This window comes from Scyliorhinus canicula, chromosome 7 (assembly GCF_902713615.1).
Source record: "Scyliorhinus canicula chromosome 7, sScyCan1.1, whole genome shotgun sequence".
In the NCBI taxonomy this organism is placed as follows: Eukaryota; Metazoa; Chordata; class Chondrichthyes; order Carcharhiniformes; family Scyliorhinidae; genus Scyliorhinus; species Scyliorhinus canicula.
Window position 1 is genome coordinate 120,675,004 of NC_052152.1, and position 17,715 is coordinate 120,692,718.

The window sequence follows — 17,715 nt, forward strand, 5'->3', positions numbered from 1 at the left end:
TTCTATAGGATGTGCGGTGTGTATGAGTCAGGTTTCTATAGGATGTGTGATGTGTACGATTCAGGTTTCTATAGGATGTGCAGTATGTACGGGTCAGATTTCTATAGGATGTGCGATGTGTATGAGTCATGTTTCGATAGGATGTGCGATGTGTATGAGTCGGGTTTCTATAGGATGTGTGATGTGTATGTGGCAGGTTTCTATAGGACGCGTGGTGTGTATGTGGCAGGTTTCTGTAGGATGTGCGATGTGTATGTGGTAGGTTTCTATAGAATGTACGATGTGTATGAGTCGGGTTTCTATAGGATGCGCAGTGTGTACAAGTCAGGTTTCTATAGGATGTGCAGTGTGTGTGTGACAGGTTTCTATAGGATGTGTGATGTGTACGAGTCAGGTTTCTATACGATGTGTGATGTGTATGTGGCAGTTTTCTATAGGATGTGTGATATGTATGTGGCAGGTTTCTATAGGATGTGTGATGTGTATGAGTCAGGTTTCTATAGGATGTGTAATGTGTATGTGGCAGGTTTCTATAGGATGTGTGGTGTGTACGAGTCAGGTTTCTATAGGATGTGTGATGAGTATGTGGCAGGCTTATATAGGATGTGTGGTGTGTATGTGACAGGTTTCTATAGGATGTGTGATGTGTATGTGGCAGGTTTCTGTAGGATGTGCAATGTGTACGAGCCAGGTTTCTATAGGATATGCGGTGTGTACAAGTCAGGTTTCTATAGGATGTGTGATGTGTATGTGGCAAGTTTCTATAGGATGTGTATGAGTCAGGTTTCTATAAGATGAGTGGTGTATACGGGTCAGGTTTTTGTAGAAGGAGATGTGAGTATGAGTCGAAATTCTATAGGATGAGCGGTGTGTACGAGTCGTATTTCTTTTGGATGAGCGGGGTATATGGGTCAGGTTACCACATGTCGAGCAGTGTGTATGAGTCAAGTTTCCATCGGATGAGCAGTGTGTATGAGTGTGGTTTCTTTCGGATGCGCAGCGTGTATGAGTCAGGTTTCCATAGGATGAGCAGTGTGTTTTTATAGGAGCAGTATGTGAGTGAGTTTCCATCGGGTGACCAGTGTGTACGAGTTGGGTTTCTATAGGATGAGCACCAAGTGTCCATAGAATGAGCAGTATGTATGAGTGGGGTTTCTATAGGATGAGCAGTGTGTATGAGTGGGGTTTTCATAGGATGAACAGTGTGGACGTGTCAGGTTTCCATAGGATGTGGAGTGTGTATGAGTTGGGTTTCTACAGGATAAGGAGTGTGTACGACTTGGGTGTCCATAGGGTGAGCAGTGTGTACGAGTCAGGTTTCTATAGCATAAGCATAGAACATAGAACATAGAACAGTACAGCACAGAACAGGCCCTTCGGCCCTCAATGTTGTGCCGAGCCATGATCACCCTACTCAAACCCACGTATCCACCCTATACCCGTAACCCAACAACCCCCCCCCCCCCCCAACCTTACTTTTATTAGGACACTACGGGCAATTTAGCATGGCCAATCCACCTAACCCGCACATCTTTGGACTGTGGGAGGAAACCGGAGCACCCGGAGGAAACCCACGCACACAGGGGGAGAACGTGCAGACTCCACACAGACAGTGACCCAGCCGGGAATTGAACCTGGGACCCTGGAGCTGTGAAGCATTTATGCTAACCACCATGCTACCCTGCTGCCCCAGTGTGTAGTGTGTAGGAGTCAGGTTTCTCTCGGGTGAAGAGTGTGTACATGTAAGTCCTCCATAGGGTTAGGAGGGTGTTTGTGTTGGGTTTCTATAGGATGGGAAGTGTGTATAAGTCAGGTTTCTCTAGGGTGAGGAGTGAATACAAGTCAGGTTTCTATAGAGTGAGGAATGTGTACAAATTGCATTTCTATAGGGTGAAGCGTATGCACAAGTCATGTTTTTAAAGGATGAAGACCATGCACAAATTAGGTTTTTATAGGGTGAGTGATATGTACAATAACGTTTCCATAGGGTAAAGTGTGTGTATAATCAGTTTTCCACAGGATGAAAAGTGTGTACATATCAGGTTTCTATAGGGTGAGGGATGTGTACAATTGAGTTTCTATAGGTAAGTGTCTGTACAGTCAGGTTTCTACAGGGTGAGGAGTGTGTACAGATCAGGTTTCTGTAGGGTTAGGGGTGTGTATATGTCGGGTCTCCATTGGGTGAGGAGTGTACAAATTGAGGTTCTGCAGGGTGAGGAGTGTGTACAAACTTGGTTTCTATAGGGTGACAACTGTGTACAAATCAGGTTTCTGCAGAGTGAGGCGTATGTACTGTAGTGACCTGCATATCTGTGTGCATGTAAAGGGTTAATAAACAGAAGTAACAGTATATACTAACGGTAAACACTAGATGGCAGCACTAGAGATGGGTATAAAAGATAAACTCAAGGAGAGTTTCCGCCTCTTTGTGTTTGAAGTGACTAGTGACCAGAGGTAGAGAGAGACAGCTTAGAGTGCAGGTGATGTTAATCATAGTTAATACATATTTAATCTTGTTAATTTAATCTATAGCTTAGTTGTTGAAGAGAGAACAAACTCACAGTTAATTTGTTATCGTTACTCAATAAACAGTATTTGCTTTATTTGAAGACTTGGAGTGTTAATGAACATTGAGTGTATGACCATCTTGGCAGAAAGCAAATGAGTAATAAGATATTACACAATGTAGTACAACATGTAAGGGCAGCACGGTAGCAGAAATGGATAGCACTGTGGCTTCACAGCGCCAGGGTCCCAGGTTCGATTCCCCACTCGGTCACTGTCTGTGCGGAGTCTGCACATTCTCCCCGTGTCTGCGTGGGTTTCCTTCGGGTGCTCCGGTTTCCTCCCACAGTCCAAAGACGTGCAGGTTAGGTGGATTGGCCATGATAAATTACCCTTAATGACCAAAAGGTTAGGGCGGGTTATTGGGTTACGGGGATAGGGTGGAAGTGAGGGCTTAAGTGGGTCGGTACAGACTCGATGGGCCAAATGGCCTCCTTCTGCACTGTATGTTCTATGTACATGTTGAGTTTCTATGGGAAGAGAAGTGTTCAAATCGAGTCTCCACGGGGTGAGGAGTATGCACAAGTCAGGTTTCTACAGGATGAGGAGTGTGTATAAATCGAGTCTTCACGGGGTGAGGAGTGTGTATAAATCGGGTTCTCATGGGGAGGAGTGTGTACAAATCGAGTCTCCATGGGGAGAGGAATGTACAAATCGGGTCTCCATGCGGTGAGGAGTGTGTACAAATTGAGTCTCCATGGGGAGGGGTGTGTACAAATCGAGTCTCCATGGGGAGATGAATGTGTACAAATCGGGTCTCCATGTGGTGAGGAGTGTGTACAAGTCAGGTCTCCTTGGGGTGAGTAGTGTGTACAAATCAGGTTCTCATGGGGAGGAGTGTGTACAGATGACAATAGCCAACCGGCATATGCCATCAGATGTTTCCCCCTCCTTTGTTGGCAGTTGTTTAGGCCATTTGCCGTTCATCTCTATTGTACCTTACAGCGGTCAGAGGAGTGCCTTCATTTTGGGTCGGGTTTTGGGGCGGGCAAGGCAGAATGGATTGCGGGGCTTAGACATAACAAAATACGTTTGACCTCTTCTGCCTTGTCTAGGCCATTCAAAATACAATATTGTCAAAGAGAGTATTTGGGTCCCTGGAAAGTTCAAACACTCAACAGCTTCAGCAATGCCCATGAGTTGGGTCATGGTGTTCGGAGTTATGTATGTCACGTTGGGGTTCTATCCATCCTGTCGTCAGGTATGACCAGTTTCATCGGGACGGGAACTGGATTGGTGACTGGATCTCCCAGGATGGGAACCAAATCGGGTACTGAGGTTATTGGGTTGGGAACTGAATCAGGTGCTGTAGGTTCCATTATCTGGAATGGAGGTGGGGTCCCCAGTCAGTAGTGGGGCAGGCCATCGCATGAGCACAGTATGGTTAATGTTTTATGCCAATAATCCACCATTGTATTTGTATCTGCGCTGTTGTCCTTGTATTTGTATCTGTGCTATGCTGTTGCCCTTGTGGGCTTCTCCTTTGGGCCATTGTATGGCATTATCCATAGGGGAACATGTTGGGGCATGTATGGGCTCCGCCCATGGCTCCTCCCCTTGAAGGGAGGTATAAAGAGCAGTCGACCTGTAGGCGGTTCTCAGTATTGGATCAGTCGCAGGCAGGCACTAAGTTGATGAAAGCCACGGTTTACTTCTACTCATGTCTCGAGTGAATTTATGGTCGCATCACACAGGCATCCTCCTCTAATACCTCCCATTCTACACCTGGGTCACTGTCCCCTGACTCCGTGGTGAAGGCGCACCTTTCACCCCTCTTTATAGTTAATTGCGACTTTAATTCTTTAATCACATGCAGGGATTTGGTGTGGGCTGTATTTTCTTTACCTGTGTGGTGTAGAACCTTTACTGCAGCCTGCACTCACTGCATTTACGTTTTACTTCCTCCAATTGTTGCAGCTTGGCTTGTATCTCACCAACAGTCTGCTGCACTTTCTTGTATGCCTTATCACATTGAGCCTGGAATTAGCTCATATGGATCAGGTTGACCTGGTTTCTTTCCTCTTGTGTGCCTACCTCTGCTTCCAATTGTTGGATGCGCACTGTAGCGCCCATCAGGTATTATTTTAATTGTGTTACCTGTCTCGTTTAACCCTGATTATCTCCGTCTCTCTCCCACGGAGCTTTTCTGGACAACTGGCGATCGCAATGGCCTGATTAAGTTTGGGAGCCTGTTTTCGCACCTCTGAATGGCCATGACTCCAACAATTCTCTCCCTCGGATCCCAGGCCTGGTTTTGGGATAAGGCCCCACTGCACCCACTTGGGCCATTTGCTATTCAAATGTGTACAGAAGACTTCCTCCCATTCCCCACGACTGGTCATGAGTATGTTTCTCTTTCTCCTGCCCGGGTCTGCCACGGGGGTATTGGAATGAATCGGGGTAGGGGTCCAGCTTTCACTAAAGTTCCTCCCACAGATTTCACCCAACTCCCTTGACTATCCTATTTCTAACTACAGTTTGTTAACCTCATGTTACATACACTGGAAGGGATTCTCCATCCTCCTGCACCCGTTTTCTGGTGTGGTGTTCCCCCACTGGCAGTGAAATTCTCTGTCCCAGCAGCCAGCCATTGGGGTTTCCCATTGGGGGCACCTCCACGTGGTCAGGAAATCTGTGGGCGTGAGTGCGCTGCCGGAAACGTGGAAAATCCCATCAAAGGAGAATCTAACCACTGGTTTATGGCCCAAATTATGTTTGAATCTGTTTTGGTCCTTCACTCACTTGAGGCTGTCCTTCACATGGGGTATTCAACCTCTGAATTCAGGCTCAGACAGGGTGTTGGAGAATATGGGGTGGATGAGTCTGACTTCAGAGCAACAAAGTTACTTCTTATCGAACCCCACGTTGGCTGCCAAGGTGTTGTATCTGTCCAATTCAGATCTTCAACCATCCTATTACTCAAAGTTTTACCCAGGTGCCCTTAGTTGTGAGATGAACAAAGGACAAAACGCGGGTATAAATTCAACAAACTTTATTAAATACCAATATTAATTACCCTTAAATAACCCACATATGATACAATAAAATACGCAAGATTCAGCCGTAAAGGTGGCTCGGTTGAACTGTCGATCTGATCCTTGACTCTCTCTGGTCCATCTTTCCAAAGTTTAGTCCCACTGGCAGCCTCTTCCTTCCTTCCTTCTCTGGTCAATCTTTGGATGGTCACGGTCACGTCCCATGTTGAGTCTTCACAGTTGATGTTCCTCAGGTTCCTTATTTTTATCCCCTCCTTTCACTCCCTTTTGCCACTACCCCTGACTTCCTGCCAATGGCGCCTTGGGAGGGGGCCACAACACCCAATGGTCCAATTGATGACCTGTTGACAGGACACCTGGGCCTGCCCCCGGTGTCCAGCTTCGATAGTGTAGCTGGCACATACCCCCTACCAAATAAGGTATCAGCGGGAACTCTAGGCAACAAAAGGTCTGACCAGATCTGTGCAACTGACAACGAGCTTGTGCATATGAATAGCGTGCAACGATCTTTTGATGGGTGATTGTCAGGGCATGTCCAGACTTGTTCTGGTAGCCTGTCCTGGGACTTGTGTATTGAACTTCGGTCTGTATGAATTTCAACAGCTTGCCTGAGGTTGGACTGTATTTAATTTAAAGTGTTCAATTCTTTAATTTAGGATATCCAATTTTACTCGGGCTCAAAGCTAGACCCTGGTATGTCATCACATCATCCTCTTCCTTGGCACTCTATGTGTCACCGCCCTTTCTGCTCTGGGAAATTCATCACATAATGATGCTATAGGCCACATCTGATGATCTATTACGGAGCATGTCCCTCTGAGGGTTTTTTTCTCGGCAGCAGATATCTGACAATTTATAAGATGCTTACTGTGAGGCTTGGTTTCATTGAGGAGAACCAGATATGCATGTACAGGAGGCCCAAAAGAAGCAAACTTAAGCCTGTTCAGGTACTTTCATTGCTCGTTGAGAAGGTGATGGTGAGGCTCCTTAATTGGACATCATCGGTTCATGTGGTGTAGGTCCACTAATGGTGCTGTCAGGGAGGGAGTTCCAGGATTTTGACCCAGCGATAGTGATGGAATGGAGATATGTTTCCAAGTCAGGATCGTGAGTGACTTGGAGGGAAAGATGGTTGTACTGTTCCCAAGTATCTGCTGGCTTTGTCCTCCGAGATGGTAGAGGCCATGGGTTTTGAAGGTGCAGTGAAAGGAATCTTGTTGAGTTTCCGCAATACATCTTGTTCACATTGCTGCCATTGGGCAGAGGGTGAAATTGTCCTAGATGGTGTCGAGCTTCTTGAGTGCTGTTGGAGCTGCACTCATCCAGGCAAAAGAGAGTATTCTATCACACTCTTGACTTGTGCCTTAAAGATGGTGAGTTACTCCGCCAGAGAATTTTCAATCTCTGACCTTTTCTTGTAGCCACAGTATTTATATGGCTAGCCCAGTTCAGTTTCTGATCAATGGTAACCCTCAGGCTCCTTCATTAAATCTTTCAAGATAAAGATAGAACGTTTTTTGAAGAATAAAGGAATAAAAGGTTATGGTGTTCGGGTGGGAAAGTGGAGCTGAGACCACAAAACATCAGTCCTGATCTCATTGAATGGCAAAGCAGGCTTAAAGGGCCAGACGGCCTACTCTGCTCCTAGTTCTTATGTTCTTATGTTGATAGCGAGGATTCACCGATAGTAATGACATTAAATTTTAGATCCTCTCTTGGAGATGGTACGAATATTACTTGCCACTTGTCTTCCCAAGCCTGGATATTGTCCAGGTCTTGCTGAATTTTGACATGGACTGCAGCATGGTAGCTCCAGGGACACAGGTTTGATTCCCGGCTTGGGCCACTGTCTGTGCGGAGTTTGCATGTTTGCCCTGTGTGTGCATGGGTTTCCTCCGGGTGCTCTGGTTTGCTCCCATAGTCCAAACATGTGCAGGTTAAGTGGATTGACGATGATAAATTGCCCTTAGTGTCCACAAAGGTTAGGTGGGGTTGCTGGGTTACGGGGATAGGGTGGAGGTTTGGGCTTAAATGGGGTGCTCTTTCCTAAGGTCCAGTGCAGACTCGATGGGCCAAATGGCCTCCTTCTGCACTGTAAATTCCATGATTCTATGATTCTATTCTATGATTCTATTCTATGATTATCTGAGGAGTCACAAATGGTGCTGAACATTGCGCAGTCATCCGCAAACACCCCACTTCTGACCTGATGATGGAAGGAAGGTTACTGATGAAGTTACTGATGATTAGGCTCCAGGAGCAACCTCGAGCTTTCCCTGATTCTTCTTCATCTAACACCTATATTAATGTTCCAAAATGTTGTAACCTGGAAGGCAGGGGGTGAGCTGAGATTTGAGTAATAACATGAAAAGTAGATTGTTCCTGATTAAAGAATGACACTGGCAGAAAATGGGAAATGATTGCCCAGCTATCTGCCCTGTGAAGGGAAAAGTCTTTCATCTTCCAGAATGAATTCTGTTTGAAAGGCAGAACATTCGAGCCAATTATGATTTGAACAGCACTATTTTTCAGCTAAGCCTGTTCTGGTCAGAGCATTGAAAGCCTGAGGCTGGGGAAGGGGAGGAGTGCTGGGGTGGAAGGTATAGAGGAGGAGCGGTGAAGATGAAGTGGAGGGGGTTTGGCAGAGAGAGAGGTGGACAGGAGAGCAGAGAGAATGGAGAGGGCAAGGAGGAGGAAGGGGACAGGAGGTGGAGGAAGGACGGGCAGGGTGTTAAGGGTGGAGAAGAGAGGGAGAGGTGGGGGAAGGGTGGAGAAGGGTGGCGAGTAACTTAACAACTCTAAGCACAAAAATGACACTGAACTCTCCCTGCTTCATACAGGTCATTCTATCTGACGTTTGAAAAGGAATTGGAAGTGCAAGGAATCAACGCTTATCGATTTGTTCTTCCAAAAGAAACTTTTGCAAATGACCATCCGAGTAATGCAGGATGTTGTCCGGACGGAATCTGCCCTTTGTCAGGGGTTCTAAACATCAGCGTCTGCAGACAAGGTGAGACATTACAATTATCCTCTTCGGCAGGGTACAGGCAGTACAATCTGCATTTTACAACTCCTAATGATTGAATCGTTTAGGCATTCCCACAATCATATTGTTCTCTTAGCATTGGCAGAAGATTACACAGGTAATCCAGGTCATCCAGCCCATCTGGTAGAGAGGTAAAGCTGTGTCAGCTGTGGCTTTAATGGACAGCATGCCCCTGGACTAAAATATTGTGGGCTTGATTCCCACTCTAGAGTCTTGAGCACAAAAGTCCAGGCTTGACGCTCTTAATGCAGTTGAGAGAGTACAATATAATAATCGCTTATTGTCACAAGTATGCTTCAATGAAGTTACTGTGAAAAGCCCCTAGATGCCACATTCCGGCGCCTGTTCGGGAGACCGGTATGGGAATTGAACCCGCATTGTTCTGCCTTACAAGCCAGCTGTTTAGCCCACTGTGCTAAACCAGCCCCTGCCTGTGACAGTGCTGCACTGACAGAGGTGCTGTCTTTCAGATGAGACATAAACCATGTCTGCTGTCATAGGTAGATGTAAAGATCCACAGACTTACTTTGAAGATGAGCAGGGTGTAATCCCCAATACCCTGTCGACATGTATCCTTCGACCAACATTACTAAAATGGACTATCAGATCATTATAAAATGCAGTTTATGAAAATCTTGCTGTGTCTGTGTGCCAATGGGCACATGTGTTTTCTACAATGGAAAGGCGTAGGGTATAAGATTGTTAAAAGGGAAGAGGGAGTTTTTGAGGTGTGCATGTAGGGTGTACTGTGAGGGGAGGGGCACTGGGGAGCTATAGTGCAAGATATCCAATTGAATAGGCCCTTCATCAGAGTGTGTCATGAAAGGACAGTAGGTGAGAGTTTGTTTCAGAGGGTGGGAGTGGCCAATGGTGGGGGGGGGGGGGGGGGAGGAAGAGAAGCAATGGGAGGGATGAGCAGTGAGCTCAGCTACATTACTGAGGATGTAGAGATACCTGCAGTAGCTCTAATCTTCAGTCCTGTGAGTTGGGTGAGGCATGTCAAGCTGCCAAGTTATTTAAATAACTTGCCTTTTAAAATTTGATAAAAAGCCCGTGTCTGCGAGTTGGAAATATTTTTTCCAATTTCAATACCTGTTTGTTGGCATAACCATAAGTGAAATTATCATAGCATTGAGGGATGTAAGTTCACAGGTAGGTTATTGAAGATTAGTTGTCTTTGATGTGGACTTATGAATACAAATGTTTGTTTATTTAAAATAGATTACATACCTGAGACAAGTTAAATGTATTGAATGGGTTTAAGTTTTTATTTTTACGTAGTTGAGTCTGTAATAGATATTTAGAACTTTATTTCATCTCATCATGACTCCTGAGGTCTGCAATGGTGGATACTTGGTGAATTGGCATTGCCTGTGTAAGGGCGAAAGGTAGTGGGTGGTCACTGTCTGTGTGGAGTCTTCACGTCCTCCCCGTGTGTGCGTGGGTTTCCTCCGGGTGCTCCGGTTTCCTCCCACAGTCCAAAGATGTGGGGGTTAGGTGGATTGGCCATGCTAAATTGCCCGTAGTGTCCTAGTTAAGGGGGTTAAGTAAGGTTAAGGGGGGGTTGTTGGGTTACGGGTATAGGGTGGATACGTGGGTTTGAGTAGGGTGATCATTGCTCGGCACAACATCGAGGGCCGAAGGGCCTGTTCTGTGCTGTACTGTTCTATGTTCTATGTTCTAAATGACCTCCCATATCAAACCCATACTGCCTAGCTTCATGTGCCAATCCTTGTTTATGACCGTGGGCACAGGTGTGAAGGTGGGTATTTGGCATCTCGATACCAAACAACTCCAGCTTGGTAAGGTTTGTCAGCATTAACTGATAGTTTACCTCAGAGAAGGTAACTCTGACATCCATAAGACATAGGAGTAGAATTAGGCCGTTTGGCCCATCGAGTCTGCTCCACCATTCAATCATTGCTGATATGTTTCCCATCGCCATTTTCCTGCCTTCTCCCATAACCTCCAGATATAAGTTAACTGGCAAGGTCTACATCGGTTATAAGTACAGAAGATCATAAACGATGCACGGCGATGTTTTTTTAAAAAAATAATTTTTATTGAAATTTTTTGAAAAATGTATAGCAACAGAACAATAATAATAAAAACAACAATAAATACCCCCCCCCCCCCCCCTCCGGCACCCGTAACAACGCATATAACGGACCCCCCCCCACCCCCAAACCCAATAAACAACAAAATAAATTAACAATAATTAAATTAACATAAACAATACCCCCCTGAACCCCCCCCCCCTTTCACCCCCTCCCCCCGGGTTGCTGCTGACCTAGTTCTTTATCGTTGAGCCAGAAAGTCGAGGAAAGGCTGCCACCGCCTAAAGAACCTCTGTACCGACCCCCTCAGGGCGAATTTGACCTTCTCTAGCTTAATGAATCCCACCATGTCATTGATCCAGGTCTCCACGCTTGGGGGTCTCGCATCTTTCCATTGCAACAAGATCCTCTGCCGGGCTACTAGGGACGCAAAGGCGAAAACACCGGCCTCTTTCGCCTCCTGCACCACCAAGTGCTCCACCCCAATCCCAAATATCGCGAGTCCCCAGCCTGGTTTGACCCTGGATCCAACCACCCTCGACACCGTCCTTGCTACCCCCTTCCAGAATTCCTCCAGTGCCAGGCATGCCCAAAACATATGGGCATGGTTCGCTGGGCTCCCCGAACACCTGATTCACCTGTCCTCACCCCCAAAAAACCTGCTCATCCTCATCCCGGACATATGAGCCCTGTGCAGTACCTTGAACTGGATGAGACCAAGCCTCGCACATGAAGAGGAGGAGTTCACCCTCTCCAGGGCGTCCGCCCATGTTCCTTCCTCAATCTGCTCCCCCAGCTCCACTTGCCACTTAGCCTTCAGCTCCTCTACCGACGCCTCCGCCACTTCCTGGTAGATGCCAGACACCTTCCCATCCCCGACCCTCAACCCCAAAAGCACCCTATCTCTTACCCCCCGCGGGGGCAGCAAAGGGAACCCCTCCACCTGCCGCCTAGCAAACGTACCTGAACATATTCCCCGGGGGGAGCTCAAATTTCTCCCCCAGCTCACCCAGGCTCGCAAACCTCACGTCAATGAACAGGTCTCTCAACTTCCTTATGCCCGCCCTGTGCCACCCCAGGAACCCGCCATCAATGTTCCCTGGGACAAACCGGTGGTTCCCCCGCAGCGGGGCCTCCACCGAGCCCCCCACTTCCCCCCTGTGTCGCCTCCACTGCCCCCAAATCTTGAGGGTAGCCGCCACCACCGGGCTCGTAGTGTACCTCGTTGGAGGGAGCGGCAGCGGCGCCATTACCAGTGCCTTCAGGCTCGTGCCTCCACAGGACGCCATCTCCATCCATTTCCATGCTGCCCCCTCCCCATCCATTACCCACTTACATACCATCGAGACGTTAGCCGCCCAATAGTACCCAGAGAGGTTGGGCAGCGCCAGCCCCCCTCTATCCCTGCCCCGCTCCAAAAAGACCCTCCTCACCCTCGGACTCCCGTGCGCCCAAACAAATCCCGTGATGCTGCTGTTCACCCTCCTAAAAAAGGCCCTCGGAATGAAAATGGGGAGGCACTGAAACAAAAACAAAAACCTCGGGAGCACCGTCATTTTAACGGACTGTACTCTACCCGCCAACGACAGCGGCAGCATGTCCCGCCTTTTAAACTCCGCCTCCATCTGCTCCACCATCCTAGTAAAATTAAGCTTATGCAAAGTCCCCCAACTCCTAGCCACCTGAACCCCCAGGTACCTAAAACTCCTCACTGCCCTTTTTAGCGGGAGCCTACCAATCCCCTCCTCCTGATCTCCCGGGTGTACAACAAACAGCTCACTCTTGCCCAGGTTCAACTTGTAGCCCGAGAAACTCCCAAACTCAGCAAGAATCTCCATCACCTCCGGCATTCCCTCCACCGGTTCTGCTAGATACACGGCGATGTTAAGGGTAATTGAAGCTCTTCAGCAGCTCACCCAGGAGAAGGACACACTCCAAAATCAAACCCCACTACATCCTATCAGCTGCGATGCTTGTGCACGCATTGTACCAGTGTAGAATCAGCTACCTCAGGCAAGGCTCTGACAAACACCAATCTCTTAATTATACTCAAGAAATATCTTGCTCTGCAAGTTATCATCACCCAACATATGAGACTTGCCAAGGCTTTTGGCAATGGGGATCGGCAGGGGATGGCAATTTTCAATCAGAAACCTGCATACAGGTGGCCTCAGGGTGATGGTCTCGCTCCACAGTTTACGGCAGATATGGAGTTTATATCCCCCTGGGGTGCAGAACAGATTCAGCCACAGCTCTGCTCACCCCGATTCAGAGAAGGGGAAGGGAAGAACTCTAAACATAACCAGCTCTCCCTGCACCTGCCAGATTACTGCTCCTGCCTAATCATCCACTTACCCTGGTCGAAAGAACATCATGTGAAGCTCTGTTCATGGAATGTCAGAACACTTGTAGATTACAAAACAAGGTCAGCGCACAGAACCGCCTTCATAGCTCGCGCCGGCCCCCGGGCAATATGGCGGAGCCCTACAGACCTAGCCCGCCCACCGATCAGTCGGCCAGATCGTGGGCCAGGCCACCGTGGAGGCCCACCCCAGGGTCGAATCCCCCCGCCCCACCACCAGGATGGCCCCCGCAGACAGAACGCTGAGGTCCCGCCGGGTGGGACCATACGTAACCCACTCAGTCGAACCTGGCGGGCGCTGGGCCCATTGAGGCCCAGAGAATTACCGGGGGGGGGGGGGGGGGGGGGGCACTTTCAACAGCCCCCGACTGGCACGGTGGCGATCCCACGGGCGCCTGAAAATATGCGCCGGAGAATCGGCTAGCTGGGGCAGCGTGGCGCGATTCCCGCGCCCCCGGTGATTCTCCGGGGGTCGGAGAATCCCGAGCCAGATGCTCGGCACAGAGTCAACCACAAACGAGGCTTGATTTAAAAGTCCTTAAAGGCAGGGTCAAGAGACGGGGCGGAATTCTCCAGCCAATGACTGGCAGTGGCAGTGGGTGCCCACCGTTAGAACCCCCCCCGCCTCCTCCCCAGGTTCCCGAGAGTGTGGGGTGGTTTCAGTGGAAATTCCCATTGACAGCAGAAGCAACAGAGAATCCCATTGGCAGCAAACGGTGCACTGCCTCCCATTGCTGAGAAACACACAGCTGCCAGGCCGGACGATCCAGCCCAAGAACTGGAACAGAAACTAGCCACAGGAATTGCTGATATCCAGGTGGACAGTAGTGCCATCTAAGATTCTTGGGAAAAGTTAAAGGATTGATTGATTGATATTTATTGTCACATGTAGCGTAGTACAGTGAAAAGTATTTTTCTGCGGCTAATGGAACATACACAGTACGTACACAGTAGACAAAAGAATAATTGATAGAGTACATTGACAAATGGCTCATCAACAAATAGTGATTGGTTACAGTGCGGAATAATGGGCCAAACAAAACAAAACAAAGAGCAACATAGGGCGTCGTGAATAGTGTCCTTACAGGGAACAGATCAGTCCGAGAGGGAGTCGTTGAGTCTAGTAGCTGTGGGGAAGAAGCTCTTCCTATGTCTGGATTTGAGGGACTTCAGTACCTTCTGCCTGATGGAAGGGTTTGGAAGAGGGCAAAGCCTGGGTGTGAGGAGGTCTCTCACAATACTATCGGCCTTCTTGAAGCAGCGGGAGGTGAAGAGACAATCAATGGGAGGATGGCAAGCTTGTGTGATGCGTTGGGCTGAGTTCACCACACTCTGCAGTTTCTTGCGATCTTGGGCCGAGCAGTTGCCATACCAAACTGTGATGCAGCTGGATAGGATGCTCTCTATGGCACATCTGTCGAAGTTTGTGAGAGTCGATGCAAACATGCCGAATTTCTTTAGCTTCTGTGAGAAGTAGAGACGTTGTTGGACTTTCTTGACTGTTGCATCAACGTTAGTGGACCAGGACAGGCTGTTGCTGATGGTGACCCCCCCCCCCCCCCCCCCCAAGAAATTAAAGCTATTGACCATCTCATCTTCAGAGCCATTGATGTAAATGGGGATGGGGGGGAGGGGGGGGGGGGTCGTGCTACGCTTCCTGAAGTCGATGATCAGTTCCTTGGTCTTTCCAACATTTAGAGAGAGGTTGTTTTCATTACACCATGCAACAAAGTGATCTATCTTGCTTCTGTAGTCTGATTTGTCAGATGTTGCTTACTGCACAGCATCTGGGATTATAGGATTCATTAAACAGAAGCACCAAGACTGGTTCCTCAACATCGACAAAGCCCCAAGTTTTATCATGATCCAGACCAGACCCCAACAGTGGTTAGGATACTGGACTGAAACCCCAATATTTTATTCTAATTTTGTAAGACTGTGAGGAAAGGCTACTTTGCCCCAGGAGTGATTACACAAAGAAATAGGGGTATGATATATTAAAACAAACTTTATTACTAACACTGTATTAAATAATCTTTGACATTACACCAGAAAATAACTTACAATTGCCCCTTAAACAATGCTAATCAATACAGTGGCAGAGTAACCTTTAACTGCTATCTCTATTCCCACACAAACAACAAATAAAAAAGCATGTCAGTTCTCAATCCATTGTTAAATGCAGTTAGCACTCAGGAATATCTGCTATACAGAGATATTCTCTGAGACCGTTTTAAAGAAAAGACCTGAAACCTGTCAGAACCATGCGTAACCTTGATTGTATTCCTTCAGAAGCTGTTTCAGCTTGTTTCTGCTCACACTCTTCTGAACTGCTTTGAAAGAAAATACTAATCTATCTGCAGACATATCTTTTAACTGAACTGAGATACTTGACTTCTGCTCACATCTCCAACTAACGCCCAACTGAACTGCTTTTCTGCAAAGCACCTGGCACGTTAGCTCCAACCAGTAATTGCATCACCTTACCAAGCTGAAATCTAATTAACTTCACAGAGACAGCCCCCCTTAATCCAAACAAATCAGCATTAGCCCAAGCTTTTTATGACGCCTGAATTGAAACCCTGCCTCCCAACCTTTCAAACTAGGACTCATTGAAAACATGACTGCAGCAGTCACACGCACTTCAACACAGACTTTTAACACTTACTGCACTAAATACATATAATGCGATATATATGAAATTTCTACATTGATCACACCTGGCGCACCTCTAGACGGACTGCATAATGCTCACAGATCTTGCATATCTGACAAGAAATAAGCAGCAAAAAACTGCAGACATCATCGTACAGAACGCATACGGCAGCCAAACGCAGGGAGATGAACTGATGGTGTGAAAAGAAGACTGTCGACCTTCATGCAGCTGCTGATAGGAATGACCTGAAGGCTCCACATGTCGGTCTGTGGTTGGACACTGGTCCCAAAAACCAATAGTGTGACACCCATCCTCTCAGCAGATGGCAATCAGCATCTAATAAATAGGTAAGAGATTGGACAGAGCCTTTCAACAATTTTCAAAACCAACAATCCCCCATGTGCAATGAGTCTCTTCGACAACACCACACTCTGGAAGATCTTGCTCTCCATCCTTTTCAAGTGGCAGTCACAAAGGCCAGAAATAATCTTTCAATGGGCAAGTCCCCGGGAGCTGATAGCATCGCACCTAAAATATTGAAGATTCAAGGGACTCACATGGTTACGAAACTCACTGGTCTCTTCCGTCTAGTCTGGAACCCAGGCACTGTTCCCCAAAACTACAAGGATAACGCCATAACTCATCTCTTCAAATGAAAGGGAGTTAGACCATTTGTGGCAATCATTGTGAAATATAATTTCTTTCAACAGCTGGAAAATGTTTATAAACATCTACCTATGGTAGGCACGTCCTTACCACATCCAAAGAAGTTAAGTGCTTTCTGCTGAGATAAAGAGGAAGTGAAAGCACTTATCTCCTAGATATTTATAAATGTTGTGGTTAGCTTCACCACAGGGCATTTGAGATGCATTCAAGCATGAAGGGAAATTAAAATAAAGAATCCAGATATCTGGCTGGAAGCTATTTCCCTGTCAATTAAAGCCTAGTAAAAAGCTATTTCTCCATACAACCTGAAGGCTTCTCAATTCATCGGGCAGACATCATTGCGTCATCAGGCAAAGCGAAGGGTGGAAAGATTTTCCTCCTCATCAACCCCTCCTGGTGCTTAAATGTGGCGACCCTGGTGACCTACCGCTCCCCAGACCTGGAATAGCTGACTGTGAAGTGCCGCCCATACTATCTTCCACGTGAGTTCACTTCAGCCATTATCACAGAGATCTACATCCCACCCCATGCAGGAGTGAAGAAGGGACTGGACGAACTGTACACAGTTATAAACAACAATGAAACAGAACACCCAGAGGCCTTGTTCATCGTGGCTGGGGACTTCAACAAGGCCAACCTCAAGGGTGTACTGCCAAAATTCCACCTGCACATTTCCTGTCCCACTCTTGACCACTGCTACTCCAAAATCAAGGGCGCCTACCATTCCATCCCCCGATCGCACTTTGGAAAATCAGGTCATAAGACGGTGCTCCTTTTCCCAGAATACAAGCAGAAACTCAAGCAGGAGAATCCAGCGAAGAAGGTTGTGCAGTGATGGTCCGAGGAAACAGAAGAGCTCCTACGTGACTGCTTAGCGACAGTGGACTGGTCCATACTTAAGAACTCAGCGACCAACTTAAATGAGTATGCCACCACCTTCACAGACTTCATCAGCAAATGTGTGGATGACTGCGTGCCAAAGAAAGCAGTTTGTATGTTCCCCAACCGGAAACCATGGCTCAATTGCGAGATTGACTCTCTGCTGAAGGACAGATCTGAGGCATTCAAGTCAGGTGTCCCTGACCTATACAAGAAATCCAGGTATGGCCACCGCAATATCAGACCAAGCTACAGTCACAGACTACCTCATAGACTCGGTGGTTGTGGCAAGGCCTAAACAACGTAATGGGCTACAAAGCGAAGCCAAGCAGTATCTCCAGCAGCAGTGCACACCTTGCCAATGGACTCAATGCATTCTATGCTCGGTTCGAGCAGGAAACCAACGACCCGCTGTTGAGTGCCCCAGCAGCCCATAACACATCCGTACCCACCATCACAGCTTCCGAAGTCAGATCGGTCTTCCTGAA

General features: G+C 47.5%; 1 protein-coding gene across 2 annotated transcripts in view; it reads left to right on the top strand.

Moving 5' to 3' along the window:
- The window catches only part of LOC119969328 (lysosome membrane protein 2-like), an 86,426-nt gene that overhangs the window by 39,045 nt on the left and 29,666 nt on the right, over window positions 1–17,715 (top strand). For both annotated transcript variants that reach the window (XM_038802825.1, XM_038802824.1), the window contains exon 7: window positions 8,402–8,571. In XM_038802825.1, coding sequence (XP_038658753.1) covers window positions 8,402–8,571 — 170 coding nt within the window. The remainder of the gene's footprint in view (window positions 1–8,401; window positions 8,572–17,715) is intronic.